Source organism: Fulmarus glacialis, unplaced genomic scaffold, assembly GCF_000690835.1.
Source record: "Fulmarus glacialis isolate BGI_N327 unplaced genomic scaffold, ASM69083v1 scaffold47027, whole genome shotgun sequence".
NCBI lineage: Eukaryota > Metazoa > Chordata > Aves > Procellariiformes > Procellariidae > Fulmarus > Fulmarus glacialis.
The window spans coordinates 9,016-26,847 of record NW_009222231.1 but is presented as its reverse complement, the minus strand read 5'-3'; the positions used below and the strand labels follow the sequence as shown (position 1 = coordinate 26,847).

Sequence of the window (17,832 nt, the reverse complement as noted above, 5' to 3'; positions counted from 1 at the left end):
AGTACATGTGTCATGCAAGATGTGTGTGGTTCTGTTATTTTGTTACTAGCATCAGAGGGAAGGGGAGCAGGACAGAGCGAGAATTAAACTACTCTTTCTTTGAGACCCCAGCAGTCTCCAGTAATACCAAAGGCTTTCCTTGCCCAGGTTCTGAGTGACTAGACTAACTAGACTGTTTTCATGGCTTCACATGAGCCCTAAACAGCACCTGAAACGAGAGACGACTACTCTCACTCATGTGTGTCTGCTCTTCTGTTGTCTTCTTTCTTACCATAATTATTCTTTCCTACCGTCTTTCTGCTTTCTGTTTTGATAGACATGTAGCTGAGCTGACCAGGATTGATTACTTTGCCAACTTCTGTGGACAAAAAGACAACTTAAAAACTAATGTCCTAAGCAGACCAGCATTGTCTTAAGCCAGCCAGAAATGGGAGTGTCTGAAGCTGCAGTTCCTTAACAATTCAACCAAATTTTAAAATGTTGCCACCTTTTTTCCTTTGCCTGTGTCATCTCTTGACCCAGTGCAGGTTCTTGTCGGTCTTGCTGGTATTGGCCGTATATTTGGGGGGGGCGGGGCGGCACCAGCGGCAGAACCACAGTGGCGTTCAATAGGTGTTTGCCAGTTTAGCTCCCTGATATGGTTTACCATGTTATCAGAAAAGTACCGGTGTTGGAGCAAGGGAAGAGAAATGCACAGTTAGGGACAGGGAGAGTGGGACTGGCATACTGCCAAACATAGATATGCTTAAACTGTCATGATTGCAGCCCGCAAAGGCTGTTCTGCCTGTCATTTTCTCAAATGGCTGTGAGTGGGAGTGAGCAACAGAAACATGCTGCATTTTCTATCCTGACTGTTCTTTTGTCTTTCCTTCTGTGCATGTATGTTTTGTTTCCATTGAAACTTTCTAGATCACAAAAATGGCAGCTGCAAAATTCCCAGTCACCTCAAACAATTTTTTTTTTCACTCAGAAGAATCATCACTACTTTTTATGAAGATACTCCTTTTCTCCTTAGCTGAAAAAGATGTTAAAATGGAATAATAATAAGAACATATTTCAGATATTTTAAGTTATTTTTTCCATATTTTTGTATCTCTTACTAAGTTTTACAAGACCTTTTTTAAAGGTGATTTTTTTTCTTTGATTTTATTAAGCTATCTTAAATATTCCATAGTAGACTAAACAAATCTAACAGGAGATGGTCATAGACATACGGATTATTAGTCAGATGATTGAAGAACTTGCTGGCAACTAGAAAAAAAACCTAGCTCTTGCCAGATGCAGTCCCTGACCACCTCATCCTACATCTGAGCTCTTCACCGGACACAAATTAGTGCGCAATTAGTGCAAGGCAGCAGCAGCTTATGCTGCTGCAAAACTGCGCTTTCAAACCCCAACCTGTTTGTAAGGTGGCAGGGTCTTGTTAAAGCTGTTGGTTCCATAAGTTCATTTATAACATCAAAGTTAAAGAAATTATATCCAACCCATTCAGTACAATGATTGAATATGTAGTGTGTCAGGCAAAGGGCTTTTGAATAGTGATTTAGTTGCTTGCAAAGCACAGGATCTTAGGATTATATAGGATTGTTCTTTGATATTTTGGGATTTTCAGTCCTTTGCCACCCATGTATGTAATTTTCAGCTATTTTGTTTTTTATTGTGAATGGACACAGTGAATACTTGTCTATTAGTGCTTTTAAAGCCTTACTCAAGCGTTGAATAATAGATAAATAAATAGGGCTGTTTTTTCTCATGTTGCTACCTCCACATATGACATTTTGCAATGTCTTGAACAAGGTGAAAGTTCTTAAAATTTTGGGGTTTTTTATGCTTTCTGTACTAGTTGTGGTATCATCAGGGAGAAAGCATGATACCCAGTGCAAAGCAGCAGACTTTTGAAATGGGCTGACTTAAATTCTTCCCTCTGTTCTCTTGCTGCCAAGTATATTCTAATTACTTCTTATGGTCAAAAGCTTGGAGGCACAATTATCAACTTACACGACTCACATGTCATTTCTCTGTTTTCCGAAATGTTGAAATAAAATTGCTGTGCAGATGCTTGTGGAAAGTGGTCGTCAACTGCATATTATACTGTTTTCTTCAATGTTCTGCAAGTCTAACAAAAATGCAGTTTAGTAAATGCTCGTTCACTGACTGTAGCATGGCCGTCCGTATATATTGTTGCAGCCTATTGGATGGTTTTTTTTTTTAACCTGAGCTGGATGTTTATTTTTTCCATAGATAAAAAAATAGAAGTTTTTGATTTTCAATGGTTAGGACTAAATGATGAGGAAACGCATGGAAAAGTTCCACTATATGTGATAGAAAATATATATTAAAAGTAAGAGTATGGCTATTTATTTTGGAAAACTAGTTGTCCGTACTTTAAATTCAGGAAATGTAAGTGCGTATTTACAAAGTTTTAATACACTCGTATTTATTCTGCAGTTTTGAAATTATAATTACAATTATTATATCCAAACTGTTTTTCAGTATCGTGTGGAGTCTATGATGCTGCGTATTGCAAAGCCAATGAATTATATTCCTGTGACACCCAGTGTCCAGCAGCGAGCTCAAATGAAAGCCCTGCAATGTGTTCCCTTAATAATGGAGCCAGAATCCCGCTTCTACAGCAATGCTGTTCTTGTGTTAGATTTCCAGTCGTTATATCCTTCCATTGTGATAGCATACAACTACTGTTTTTCAACCTGCCTGGGACATGTTGAAAACTTAGGAAAGTAAGTTGTTATTCTTTTCTCACAAACTTTGATTCCGTAGAGACTTCAGCATCTTTTCTAAGTACTGAGAACCCTTGGTTGTCATTGGAAACAATGAGCATGTATGAATAGCACCATTTTCTCTTACACAATAGAGATGATAAAGATCTACCATGTGGGGGTGTGCGTGTGTGTATACACACATATATATACATATACACATCAATATGTATTTTTAATTAAATACAGAATTAGACTTCGTTCTGCTTAAAAAAAAAAACCTAACTCTGTATGTGCATGTGTGTACACCTGTTCATTATTGTGATGCTAGTTTTTAATATTGCTTCAGAATAAGTTAAAATGTTACATAAATCCACTACCTATTTTCAAATCTGGACTAGTATTATTCCGCTGTATGTTAACAAATTGTTGTTGTTGTTCTTTTTTAATAGTTTAATAGTTGTATTTCACTCTGGTCTTAACTATTCAAAATGAAAAGATACGAGTTACTCTGTGTAGCATCTCTTATTGAGCTTAACAGTAATTATGTTAATGGAAGAAAAATCTCATTGCTCATTGTAATTACCTCTATAAAACAGTATTTGGAAGAATGGGAAGATGTATGTGATGATTGCTAGGTGTCACCATCAGGTTTTGAAGTTTGTGATTTGAAATTCTGAATTTGTAGGAAGAAAATATATGCAATGTGTTACTTAGTAAACATGCATGGTTTCCATAGGGGATTACAGTACGAGTACATGCCTCCACTAACTCAGCATTTGAAAATAATGCATTAACGCAGAACAGAATTGATAAATTACGTGTGTGTTGCAATTTGGCCATTTATTACTACTTTATTCCTAGAGCCTTTTGCATGTAGGTAAGAAATTTTAAATGATAGTATGTTGGTTTATACCTGAGATTATAATTGTGATTCTATCCTTGCTGGCATTATTCTATCCTTGCTCCTTGTGATTCTATCCTTGCTCAGCATTTTGTTGTGAGTTGGTGCTTTTGCTTGATCAGGCTGTAAATGAATGAATTGTCTTCATATTTAATTTTTCTTTTTATTAGATATGATGCATTCAAATTTGGCTGTACATCTCTCAGAGTACCTCCTGACTTACTTTACCAGATTAGGCATGATATCACAGTGTCACCCAGTGGAGTAGCTTTTGTCAAGGTAATGACGTTGGTGCTCTGTGACAGGCATTTTCACTTCCTGTTGGCTGACTAGTTTAAGATCAAATTGATATTGTAGTTTATATTTTGCTGCATTGAGAGCAGACAGAAGGGGGGAGGTTGAGTCTCTCATTTCCCAATGTTTTTTGATACTTGTCAGATACCTGAACTTCTGGTAGTTCAGAAAATAAAATGTCGTCTTTATGCTTTTATTTATACTGAAGGCTTATTTCATCTGTAATTAAACTGTATTTTACTTGTGCAGTTTGGGGATCAAACAGTAGTTATCTGTGTGTAACACTTCATTCTTCCACCTGTATAGCAGAACGCTTTCCTAGAAAAAGAGTCATGGTTCGGGAGATGAAACTCCCTGACTTGCTTCCTATTGTTCTCATTTTATGTGATGTGTACTGCTGGCTGATTTGTAATGAATTAATAAATACGGCCTGGAGCTCTTACAAATAATTAGCCAATCACCAGCATACATATATTTAATGTAAAACAAAAACTTTAAGTAAAGAATATTTGCAGAATTTTTAAAAGATAGTACTGTTGTAGCATTTAACATTTTGAGAATTAACAGTTAAATATGCAAGTCCCATTTTAGTTAATAAGGTTATCTGAACATTGTATTAGCAGGGCCGATGAAAACAAAGAACAAAAAGCTATTTACCCTGCCCTTAAGAGCTTTGCCTGTATTCTAGGTTGCTTGTAATATTTGTGGGAAGAGCCAAACCGTTGGTGCCTAGGGCATTTTGCTAAGTAATTTGTCTTCTTAACAGTGATTACCTAACAGTTATGGGTTTTGCTTTTACTCCTAACTGTTTAGGTTGGACTTTTTAACATAATTTTTTCCTTTGTTCCCTTTATGGCAGCCTTCAGTGAGAAAGGGTGTGCTGCCAAGAATGCTAGAAGAAATCTTGAAGACTAGGATAATGGTGAAACAGTCAATGAAGACTTACAAGCATGACAAGGCTGTAACTCGAATGCTTGAAGCTCGTCAGTTGGGTCTTAAATTTATAGCTAATTTTACATTTGGTTATACTGCTGCTAATTTTTCTGGAAGAATGCCATGCACTGAGGTAAGGGTTCCAGATAAAAATGCAGAAAAACTGTGGAAAAGATACTATTAATAAAGTATAGTCAGATAACACAGTATTATTATTTAAAACATATTTAATCTAATTAAATACCTTCATAAAAGCTGGTTTTATTTGGAGTACTGGAAATCAGCAACTTGGGATTTATTTGTGACGCTTTTTTTTTTAAAAAAAAAAAAATCTTATTTTTCTTCTTCCCATAAAAGAGCATTTGGAGTTGGCATTTCTGTAGAACTCTCGCCAAAGGTAGATTGGATTACAGTTCTAATAGTGGAAATAAAATAATACATTGTAGCTTTTCATAGTTTTTCATAAAAGGAGGAATCGGCAGAATCCAAAAACTAGAGAAAATGATCCTAAGCGATCTTGTCTTGCTCCTAACACTTTTAATATGCCTAAAGAAGTTTAAACCAAATTTTCCTTTATTTTAATTCTTAATAATTTTTGATCACTTTTCCTTTAATTCTTGCTATTTTGGGGTAATGTAAGCAAGCTTTTTATTTATTATATGCATTTAAACCATGAAATAAAATATATTGTCTCAATATAGTAATTTTCATAAACAAATCAAGCAAGGTTAGACTATGTTTACCAAGAGCTAGTATTGTATTTAGCAGTAGAATAAAGATTTTCAATTTATCTTTAACTTTGCAGGTTGGGGATAGCATTGTCCACAAAGCCAGAGAAACATTGGAGCGTGCTATAAAACTGGTGAACGATACAAAAAAATGGGGTGCTCACGTTGTGTATGGTGATACTGACAGGTAATTAATGGTCTGTTTCTTACAATGTTTTAAAATCATAGTAGTTCTTCATAGATATATTTTTCTTTTGTCTCAACAAGGGGAATTTATGATATGGAAAAATGTGGACCCTCTTTGGGATGTTGCTTACTGTCTTGCAGAATATACAAAGTAAATAATATAAATAATATTTATTTTCTTGGCATTTCTTTTAGGACTCTTAGGAAGCACTTTGAGGGTTTCTTTTCTTTTGAAAATTATGTGGAGCAGAAGGGTGGGGAATAATATTTTTTCAGGTGTGGATTAATATAAGTCTTATTTATCGAATGAGTATTTTTGTGACTGTTTCTAGTGCCATTTTTATTTTGGAAAACAGACTATTTATAATATAGGCATTGCACGTTGATACTTAGAGGAAGGCACTATTTTAAGCTTCAAAAGCAGATACAATTCAGAAGCAGCCACTAGAGCATACAAAGATATGATTAGGCTGCCTGAAATACATCATATAAATATCTCCCCTTTCTCAGTCAGTCTTCCATCTATATAATAGCCATGCTCTAGGCGTATCCATCTCTGGTGCTAGACTTGGATAATTTTTCAGCCATGGGAAACAAAGCTTGTCTGGCTGTCCTTCCTTGATAGCTTGTGAATCCAGTGACAGATTTCAGCCAGATTTGATGAAAGACTTGAAATTTCAAAGACACTAAATTCATAGTAGCTTCATCAAAAAAAAAAATTGTTGGAGAAAGGAAGTGAAATCCAATTGCTTCCCGTAGCGGGGAAAAAAGGGCGTACCCAGAGCTCTTTACAGTTCTGTCTTGGGAACTCGAGTTTTGCAGTGCCTGGGAGCAGTCACGTTCCCTGCCTCACCAGAGAGTCACAGTATTTGTCGTGCCTCACCAAAGAGTCACAGCGTTCGTCATGCCTTTGGCACTCCTTATCTCATACTGTGAACACTGAAGTTTCTCAGGTTTTTGGCTTTTCTAGCTGAAGGAAGAGAACAGAACTGATAACAACATCCCTGCCTTGCCACCAGGAAACTATCGCTTGTGACTTTCAGGAACTATGTTGAACAGCTTTGTGCTTATTTCCTATGTCTGATTTCTCGTAGTATATTTGTACTCTTGAAAGGAGCCACGAAGGAACAGTCTTTCAAGATTGGTCAAGAGATTGCTGAAGCTGTAACAGCAACAAACCCCAAACCTGTTAAACTGAAGTTTGAAAAGGTAAAAGGAGAATGTTTTGCTTCAAGTGTGTTGGGTGAAAACATTGTTATACTAAAAAAAAAAAAAGTTAAGATAAAAGATTTTTCTGGACACTGACGTAGCATAAGGATATACAACAGTCGTGCTGTACTGTTTCTGTGGGTATATTGCAAGCTCCTTAATGCCTCGGGCACCTTGTCAGAGGAGCACTACAGCATGAACCACAAAAATAAATATTCCTACTTTCCCATCAGGATGCCTGGTGGCCTGTTGCGCTGACAGTACCAGGCAATTTGAAATTCCTGTCTCATCAATTTTTGGAAATGTCTCCCTCAGTTTTGTGTGCTATACATACAATCAAACCAATGTGTGCAACTTGGTAGAGAAAATGTACATTATCCCTTGAAGTGATTCAAGTGCATTAATTACAAGCCTGATGTTTATTCTTCAGCCAGCCTTAGCACACTTCAGGATATGTCCATGTGATACATATACATATAAAATGAAAAATCATAAAAATCCATTCAGTAGGCTTTTAGAAAGAAGTATTAATGACAGTAAGCCTTTTATAGAAGAGCAAGGCAATGTGATACTAATTTTGGTTGGAGTTTATAAGTGGAAAGTCATTAGCAATCAGTTGAGGTGCTCTAGATATTTTCAAAGTACATACCTGACTGAACAGGTTCAATCAGAATTTGTAAGCAAGTTGCCATTTTTCATGGAAAATACAGTAGAAAAATATTAGCAAGAAAAGTCAAGATACCTGTGAAAGGCACAGCAACTTTTCCTCACTGACTAATGTACAGGCACCCTTCCCACTTTGAGGCAAATCTGTGTCATTAAGCTGAAGGAGTAAATAGCCAGAAAAAAATACTAGGTGCAAGGATATACTTGAGAAGATGTCCAGGTGCTTCACTTCAAGTGCCCTTACTCACCTGTGCGTCAAAATATTGAGTACTCTCCTAGGCTAGCTTCCTAGCACAGGAAGAGGAAAATGCCTCAAAGCTGGAGCATCTGTTCAAGAAGTGGGACCACCTATGTGCAGGACCTTCTTCAGCCTGAGGCAATCGCTGCTCCCTCTTCCATGAGAGCCAGGAAGATGTGGTGTTATCCTAGTAATACTGGGAAGAAATTGTTCCGCATTCTTTTAGAACTGGTCAAGGAATACTAATCAAGAATGAAGTAAGAGGTTGGAGAAAACAAGCAAAAGAGACCATGACCCTAAAAATCCATTCATGAGGAAACCATTCTCCAAGCATAGGCATTTAAAAAGCATGCTTTCCCCGAATCAAGATACTAACTGATTTTAGGCATCTCATAATTAGATGAGGTTTGAAAATAGAAAGTTCAAAGCCACTACTTTTACTGAGGAAGTTTTCTTCTCTGATGTTTAAAATGAAGTTGTTGTCTTTTTAAGAAAGAGAGATAATACAGTTACATTAAAAATGCTGACAGATGCAGTCCAGGAAAGTAAGGGTACTCGAAACAAATTATACTTTGTGTCACTTTTCATCTGAGTTTCAGGTTGCTTAGCCTTCACAGCTAGATGAAATATAAAGTGATTTAAGAATGGAACACCACTGAATCCCAACTTCCTCAGCCATCCTTTAACAGTCCTTTGATCTAGTTTATTGGTTTTAATGATTTGGAAGGGAAAAAAAAAAAACCAACAAAAAAAAACCAAAACCACAACAAACAATACAGAAAAAACACCCCAAAAAAACCCCAACAACAAAGCAAAGTATTCCTTAGGAAACTCTCTATGTTCAGAGCCACCTTATATTCCCAACACATGCTAGATTGGGCTATCTTCTTTCTAAACATTCCAGGTCTACTTGCCATGTGTCCTGCAAACTAAAAAGAGATATGTGGGTTACATGTATGAAACACTGGACCAGAAGGACCCAGTATTTGATGCAAAAGGCATAGAGACAGTCAGAAGAGACTCCTGTCCTGCTGTTTCCAAGGTAAAATACTCATGCATTTCTTCCTCAATGAAATGATAGTATTCTGTTATTTCATTGTATATTTGTCCTTTCTCAGAGTTTTTAGTCCTTGAGAGTTGTCTGAGACTCAGTCTGTTTTTCTGGTATGAGCCATTTGAAAGATAAATTGAAGATCTTGCACAGCATTACAGGGACTTGCACTTTCCATCTTAACTACTATCTTTCAGCCCCTAAAAACCTCATAAAAAGCCGTCAGCCCCATGTAAGTTCTCTAGAAGACCATTCTTGATCCAGTTCACTTTAACTGGAAGTAAGTATTACTCCAAAATGAGTGAGGCACACTGATGTGTCTGCTAAATAGCTCACTTACATAAATCTAATTTAGCTAAGAATTCATTTGAGATAAACTTCCTTGCCTGTTTATTTTAAGCTGTGTATTGGGGAGTTAAAAAGAAAAGGCTCTCGTTCTTAATCAAGTCAAAACAATTTTATGCCAGTAAGAAAGGTAACCACTTAGGAGGATTAACTTCCATTTTTCTTTTTAATCCCAATTCTTCTGTTTGCTGAGGTAGTCAGAAAGTCATGGCAAAATATTTTAGATGACAGGAAAAAACATCTTCTCTCATACTCTGGAAAACCTCTGTAATTGTTGAAACGGTCTTAGCGCTGGAGTATGGATAATGTCATGAAAGATGTGTCAACTTGAGGAAGAAGTTGCCCAGTAATGTGTTTGAGTGGAAGAGAATGCAACCATTTGTTATATTAACATTCTAGTTCACAACTGATTCTTTTTCTAAGCAGTGTTTTAATATTTCCATATAATTTACTGAATTATTTTGAATTAATTATTTCTTACGTGTCTTTTTCACCGTTCTCCTTTGGTTGTAAAGATACTTGAGTGTTCTATCAAGCTGCTATTTGAAACACGGGACATAAGTCAGATCAAACAGTACGTTCAGAATCAATGCATGAAGTTACTGGAAGGAAAAGCCAGCATGCAAGACTTCATCTTTGCAAAAGAGTACAGAGGGAGCTCAGCTTACAGACCTGGATCCTGTGTACCAGCCCTGGAAATCACCAGGTAATGAGATTAAGAAGTGCTAATCGTAGATCTTTTTTCTCTTGACCTTTGTACTGCCAAGTTATGGGTAGCAGTGAGATTCTCCTTCAGGTATTGTTGCAGCAGTTGGCTCTGACTTTCTTCTGTGTGTGAAGAGAGATCGGTCATCAGATAATTCTAGAAAGCCATTTCGTAGTCCTGGAAGAGCCACACATGTTCAAGAGTAAAGTCTCTTGTCAGGACACTGTAACGGTGGGTTCACTGCTGTTACTTATGCTTTGGTTTTTGTACAAGGGCTTGACTCTCCAACATTGCCCATCACTCACGGGTATTAGATATGTTAAAAATTGTAATAGTGATGTCTCTCAGTGCTGTGAAATACATTACCATGCATAATTTTTCATTTTTTAAAAAGTACCTTAGTTAAAGTTAGTATTTCATGCTGTTGATACTGTTTATCAGTAATAGATAATGTGAGCTGGCACATTTTGCCACTTTGCTTAATATAAAAGGTCTTCAAATTAAGCCATGCTTTTTAAATAAAATAAAATTCAAGTCCTGGATTGATACCTGCTTCAAACTGAATCGTCCTTTGCTTTCTGGGTACTTGAGCTCTTTTTAGTACCCTGGCTGTTCTTTATTAAAATATTTCTTTAAAGAAGGGGTAGCTAGAATGCAACCTGCATGCAAATCCAAGTGACCTGAAACAGGACATATCTTTAGGGCTCATGTTCCAAGTTCTAAAATTTGGGTCTGATCATGAGACAAATCAAAAATGAAACAACTTGATCCTGTGCTTCATAATAGACACTAACTTCAGTCGTCTGGAGAGCTACTAATATATCAGATGGGGAACTTTACAAGCAAATGAAATAACTATGAATTTGTCTCTGGATGCATTATAAAGGCTATTTTTAAACAGGAGAATGCTTGCCTATGACCGTCGCTCTGAACCACGAGTTGGGGAGCGAGTGCCCTATGTCATTGTGTATGGCATGCCCGGACTGCCCCTGATACAGCTGGTGAGGCGGCCCATTGAAGTACTGCAGGATCCCAACCTGAGGCTGAATGCTACATACTATATTACCAAACAAATTCTGCCACCGCTGGCGAGGGTGTTCTCACTTATTGGCATAGACGTCTTCAGCTGGTACCATGAGTTGCCACGGGTAAGTGTTTGAAAACAAACAGATTACAAACGCAGTGCATCTATACAGTGTTTTGTTTTATCGTGATTTTTAATGGAATGAGGTTTATATGAGGCAACAGCAAAGGTTATTTTACAAGGCAGTGTTTGGTGCCCAAACGTGCAGACCTGATTCTTAGGTCTTCTGTGTGGGTTTTTTTCACTTCGTAAATAAATTTTTTTCGGCCAGCCCTTCTGTGCAGGGTTGATCGTACTGTCATCTTCTATCTTCTGACCCCTTCCACAGTTTAAAAGAATATTTTGCCATAACTGTATATTTTTAGCAGTACTTGTGTGTGCATCTATTTGGCTGTACCACCTTTTAAATCTCTCACTAGTAGAAGTTGGAACTCCTGTTTTTCCAAGATGTTCTGGAGATCTTTCCTCTTTATAGAAAAGGTGGTTTTTGGAATGCTTTTTTAAAAATCTGTATCAGTATCACCAGAAATTTTAAACTAATTATATCCAAAACTGACTTTCCTAAAAGTTAAGGAAATCATTGAGAATGCAGGAAGAGAAGTGTTAGATAGCTGGATTTTAGTTTGTGATTCCTCTGATGAAAAGGGATGGTGAAAGACAGTGTATCTGTGTAGTTCGGTTACTCTGCTTAGTGTAGACTTCAGCAGCATAGTAGTACCTCATGTTTCCCACTGCAGACTTTTAATATAGCCTTGATTGACTTCAGTTCTGCTTCTTTTCTCTACCTTTCTGCCCTACAATGGCATTGTGACACTCACCTGAAGTATCTCCAAGAAACTAAAAAGGCAAAAAGAGCCCTGACTTTCTACAAGGCCAGGGAGCACTGAGGAGGTCGTAGGGAGCAGAGCAGCAGGGTGTTTGAAGCAGGAGAGCGAAGGATCATGCGAAGCTAAGTCATGCAGCACCACGAGCAAGTGCAGAGAACGAGCTTCCCTGGGCGAGGGGGCAGTGGTGGAGCTTTGTCCACGGAAATCAGAGCATGAGCTAGAGCCATGGACCAAAGGACAGTGGCAGCTCTGTGACCGGGTCTGCACCAGCACAGAAACGCGAGGGGAGGCAGGATCCGGAAGGCAGCCACTGGGGCTGCAGCCAGGGCACGTTTGGATGTGAAGTAGATCAGCACCTACAAAGGAACAACTGCAGGAGGCAGAGTTTGAGATGAGATCAGGAATTTAGCATGGACTGAGGATTTTTTTGGTTACTCTTTCTCTTTTCTGGTGAGATTCCCCATGAAATAGGTGTGGCTGAGTTCAGTGTATCGCTTCAGGGCAAGTGCTACGCTCTTCAGAGTGATGCGATCCATGTTAATAATTTGTGTATTGAACCCACGCCCTGCAAGCTATGTTGCACTTTCATATTCCTTTTAAAAAAGATAGGCTATGTAATCTAGGAATAAGGCAAGCTGCTCTCTTGAAAGTTCATTACCTCTTAGTTTTGTTTTTTAACAGATTCAAAAAGCTGCCTCAACTGCCCGCAGTGAGCTAGAAGGACGCAAAGGCACAATCTCCCAGTATTTCACAACTTTACACTGTCCCGTGTGTGATGAACTGACCCAGTATGGGATCTGTAATAAATGCAGAAGCCAACCACAGCATGTGGCAGTGATTCTCAACCAAGAAATCCGAGAGCTGGAGCGTAAGCAAGAACAGCTGGTCAAGGTATGATTAAAGCATTGTCAGATGTCTGTCAGCCAAAGACAGGGGCTGAAATTTCAAAGCAGTGTGTTACTGAATACCCTCAACAGAAATGGGAAGTACAAGCCGGGTGTTAAACGTGTTATAGCTTGTTTGCTTTTCCCATTGCTGTTGAAGGCAGCGTAGCAGCTGTTACTCTCCTTAGCTTTGTGTAAAACTGAAGGCAAAGGGGGGATCAGAACAGAAGATGCTGTTCTCCTTTTCTTCGTTTTTTAAGAGTATCTTACATTGTTTGTAGTTGCCTTTTTATAATGACAGTGATGGAGAGTTGTAAAAGTTTGAAAGATTCACTTTTTTTGTATTAAGATAAGTGATGATGTTCTAGTAATAAAAACATTTGTCCCAGAAAATTTATTTATTTATATGTATAATGTGATGTGTTGTAGCTTGGGAGTTTTCTTGTTACCTTTCCTCTGGATAGGAATTTTCCAAGCTGTTTTTTTGCCTTGAACTAGAAGTCAATTAAGAGGGTAGCTGACTGTGCTCATTAGTATCTTGTAGCAAAGCACAATGCCTCCCCTTGCAGAAACATATGCATATCCTCACCTCATTTTCGTACTGTCGTATTTGATGATTAATAAATATTTTTGTTAAAATTGATTTTTAACATTAGCACGTGAACCATTTTAAAGATTTGTCTGAATTGCAGGGATATAAATGTTCCTGTAGTCTAGGCATTGATTTTATAGGTTCCCATGGGGCTCTGTTGCTAGAAAACCATTATAATTCACTGTTCATAAATATTGCATTACTAAGGTGTGGACTTCTATTTCTTGCTGTATTTTGTAATATTTGCTCTGATCTGCATTGTAAATGACAGTAAAGGAAGGTGATGCATGTCCTGCAGTTTTCCTGTGCTGCTCTGGACCTTTTACGTTGCCTTTGTTCTGGAATAAACCAGAACTTGGCAGATTGGTCCAGCCCCACAGAAGGATCAGTGGGTTTGATGAGAACATTCCCTTGTCTCTGCAACATGCAACAGCTCGGCAAGGTCTGGGATCCTGTTCTAGTCAGTGTTTGATGACTCAACCTCTCTGTAAGACCATCTGTCTTATTTTAATATGAAGATGTATATATCCTTCACAGCTTAAATTCTTGGCCCTCCTAGATTATGAACATGCCGGAGCCAGCAGAAAACTGATATAACACATTATTTTAGAACACACTTAAAAATTACGTACCGTAGATTAAGGCCATAGACTTCTCCACTCCGCACAAATTGAACTTAGAAAGTGTCTCGAGTACCATTTAGTTTGGTCCCTTGCATTCAAACCAGCCACAGCCTCTTTCAAAAGGACTAGGATAGACTTATTTCTGAGGCTCTTCTGGTGGTTCCAGACCTGGAACAAACCGTTCAAATCCTGTTCCTTTTGGTCACAGTTGCAGGTTAGAGGACTGGTATCCTCTGCGGTGCCACCTGTGGGACTTGGCCGAGAGGCGCTGCTCCTTTCCAGCTATTGTCAGCTTGAGTTTCTGGTCTGCAGGGATTCAGTGCTGATACAGGTCTGGCTGAGAGGGTCGCTGGTGCCCAAATAATTTTAACGTGGAAGGAAGGAAAAGAACTAATTTTAAAAGCAAAGGATATGATTTTGACTTGTTCAAACTATGCAAACAGTAGGATAGCATTGTGTAACGTTTTGATGTTACAAAACCCAAGTGTGGTTGGAAGCAAATTTCTGAGTTTTTGGAAAAAATGCTGTGGGTGGCAGGTACTGGAACGGATTAAAAATAAAATAGCAAAGCAAAGGTAGCTACCTTTGGAAAAACTGTGCCTGCTGCTATTTTATTCCATCAGGTATCTCATGTTAAAAGTACTTTCAAGCAGCATTGACTACATTAATGAGTAGTTCCATGAAGGAGTAGAGCAGTGGAACCTGCGTGCCCTGTGTATTTCTGTCTTGGGATTGATTAACTTTGACTTGGAAAGTAAAACTCTAATTGAAGCTTATCTTGAAACAGGAGTAGTTTATTAAAGTCCTTTTCTTGTGTAGAGAATAACTGCAGAATAACAGCTTTGTCTTTTTTCACTAGGAAGCTTTTATACAGGGTAAGTTTATCAGGAATGTAACACACTGCCCCACTTAAATCCACTCAACTTACTTACCTTATTTTTCCAAGTGCCACCACCTACGAATAGAAGTTAATTAGCAGGATTGAAGCCCGAGCTGTACAGTCAAGCTGTTGACCTCTGCCCAGTTCACGGTGGGCGATGCCTGACGGCCAGGCACCAGCAGCAAAATGAGCAGTCTGGCAGCGGCCGGAGAGGCTGCAGCAGCAAATGGAGCTGCTCTGGGTCCCTCCCTCCCTCCATGTTGGGGAAGAGCTTGGTGCTGGTAGGGCTGTGCCTGTTCTGCTGATAAAACGTTGAGGACTTAGTAGTCCCAAGTGATTTATGCCTTGCTTGTGTTAAGTTCGAAATAATCTGTTCTGCTTTTTCACGTTTAATCTAGATATGCAAGAACTGTACAGGCTGCTTTGATCGACAGATCCAGTGTGTCTCCCTCAACTGTCCAGTACTTTTCAAGCTCTCCAGAGTAAGCAGAGAACTGTCAAAGGCGCCGTATCTTCGCCAGCTACTTGACCAGTTTTAAACCGTGTTACAGGATTCCAGGTGCTATTTTTTTTTTTTCTTCAGTGTTTACCACACTAAGACTATTGTGCATGGTGCTTTTTCAATTCTCATCTAGTCCAGGATTTCCATTTTAACTGTTGGGTTTATTATCTGAAGAATAATGAACACTTATCCTAACTAAATTAAACAAAAATACATTTGTTGATCTATGAATAGCTCACTTTTTAAGATGTACAAATTTCTTCTTTCTTTCATGTTTCTAACATACTGTTTTATAATGCTGATGTTGAAATAGCTATGTGTAACATCTTGTAAATCCATTTCAAAGTAGAAGTCAAGTTTACTTCCTGGAGGAAGGAGCACTGAAAACCTCTTGAAACGATAAAACCATTAGTGTGTGTTCTTGAACTGTCAGTATCAAGACGTGTTACTTATATATTATCCATTCACTTTATAATTTTGTCTGCGAAATATTTTGTAAATACACTTTTTTACTTTTCAAACAACTGAGTAAAATAACGTGCAATGACTTTTATACAGATGATTTTAAAGTTGGTTGGTATATCTCCTCCTAAGTTTTGCTTGATTCCAAGTAGATTGTTATTTTGATCAGACTGTGCAAGCAGTAGTATCATGTGTAGCATTTTGAAACATTATTTTCTAAAAATTGCTGTCTTGCTTTAGCTATTAATGGGGCATTGTGAGGAACTGTGCAAAGACATTTTTGTTACAAACCTGTGGGACTGTTGCAATATTTTAAATATAAAATTTTATTCCATTTTTGCTTGTTTTGTATAGACATTTCTATTGCTTCTAAATATGCTTAAAATATTTTCTTTCCTTATGTACTGTACAGTTAAATCTTATTTGCCACCATCTTGACAAAATGTGTATTTAGAATATTTGTATAACTGTATAAAATGGAAAAGGAATTATGTGGTCAGTGCATTGTTTTCTAAACTGGAAATCATTTTGTTTTAGAAGTTAATAATGGAAACCATATTAAAGTTGAATAAAATGATATGGTAAAAATTATGTGCTTTTTTTATATTTACCCTCAATTGCAGACACCTTTGTTTCCCTTGTTTGGCACACACATGGTAATGTAAACAAGACTGCTCAGATAAGAGTTAAGAAGCCACAGTTCAGTTTCCAGCTTAAACTTTGGGATCTAAAACCTCGATGTCAGTTTTTGGAGGCCTTCCCCAAACCAGAAGAGAAACATTTCCCAGTTTTCCATTAGTCAAAACAGGAGTAAGTTTTAAATTTAGAAGTCCAGAGTAGCTTTGAAAAATAGAACAAAACTTTATTTACATCAAGGAACCTGAGTGCCTTCTCCAGTTAAGAATTTATTACATTCAAGATACAAGTCAGTCTATTAAATTTCACATTATACAGTACAATGTAAACCCACACCAAGCAGAATAGAAACTATTAAATATGTAATAGAACATCCACAGATTGCAATGCGCTTTTATGCAAAGTAACTAAAAAAAACCATCAAGGCACAGAACTTTGCCTACTCTTGCATTCTAGCATTGGTCACATAGAGAATGAAAGTGCAAATGCCAGGACTAATGTGTTAGCGCTTGCGGTACAATCCAGCATTTGGCACTGCTTCAGGGATAAATAAAAACACTAAGTGATGCCTAACTGCAAGAGGTTCCCTTTAACACTGGAGTAAACGGGCAGGTGCTCATCTTCAACCCGGTCCTGGCTTTATGGACAAAAATAGGATTCTTAATAGATTCAAGTATCTAATCTAATCCATGGACCACAGTTCTTGTCCTCAACACAGAGATGACTTTTCTAGCATAAGCAAGGCAATAGTAAAGTAATATGGTTTACTTCCAAGTAAACATGTAAGTTTAAGTGTTTAAGCTTTCTGGAGGATCTTTAACTTAAAAGGCACTGTAAATAGATCCTCGCTTTAACTGTATATGCCAGGAAGCAATTTACTTTGGAAGGAAATTTAAACATGTAAAAACTAACATTCATTGTCTAAAAAGAAGCCTCGAGGAACACCAAAATCCAAGAACTAGGAAAGCTACAGCCTTGAACATCAAGGATGTCTGGAACTGCTGTGAGCTGGACTCATCATTGGAAATGTCCTAGATCTGTTTTAATCTTAAATTGCTTTAACCATTTTATTAAGGGCAGCCCCTGCTATTAAAAGCATGCTTTTAGGGGATAAGGAGAACAAGTTCCATTTCAAGTTTGAGGCCAGAATGAAGACATTGAAGGCTCTAAGTGCTCGCTAAGATGACTCAAAATTTAGATGTCATCCAGACAGAGGCCTCCACGTATCAATCGGACGCGATGCTACATGGTACCACTCAAGGTAACTATGGGAGTTCCCCTCTGTCTTCCTGCCACGGCTTTTTGGATCCTTTGCTCTCACCTTGGCATTCCAGGCTGTTGCTCCATTCATGCTATGCAGGCCTC

General features: G+C 37.9%; 1 protein-coding gene across 1 annotated transcript in view; it reads left to right on the top strand.

The window, feature by feature from the left end:
• The window catches only part of REV3L (REV3-like, polymerase (DNA directed), zeta, catalytic subunit), a gene marked incomplete at its 5' end in the record, with an annotated part of 46,680 nt that extends 30,261 nt beyond the window's left edge, over positions 1–16,419 (top strand). The window contains 10 exons of the mRNA XM_009581384.1: positions 2,494–2,738; positions 3,792–3,900; positions 4,775–4,981; positions 5,654–5,763; positions 6,857–6,971; positions 8,780–8,917; positions 9,787–9,977; positions 10,879–11,125; positions 12,570–12,779; positions 15,266–16,419. Coding sequence (XP_009579679.1) covers positions 2,494–2,738; positions 3,792–3,900; positions 4,775–4,981; positions 5,654–5,763; positions 6,857–6,971; positions 8,780–8,917; positions 9,787–9,977; positions 10,879–11,125; positions 12,570–12,779; positions 15,266–15,406 — 1,713 coding nt within the window. The remainder of the gene's footprint in view (positions 1–2,493; positions 2,739–3,791; positions 3,901–4,774; positions 4,982–5,653; positions 5,764–6,856; positions 6,972–8,779; positions 8,918–9,786; positions 9,978–10,878; positions 11,126–12,569; positions 12,780–15,265) is intronic.
• Positions 16,420–17,832: the final 1,413 nt, after the last annotated feature.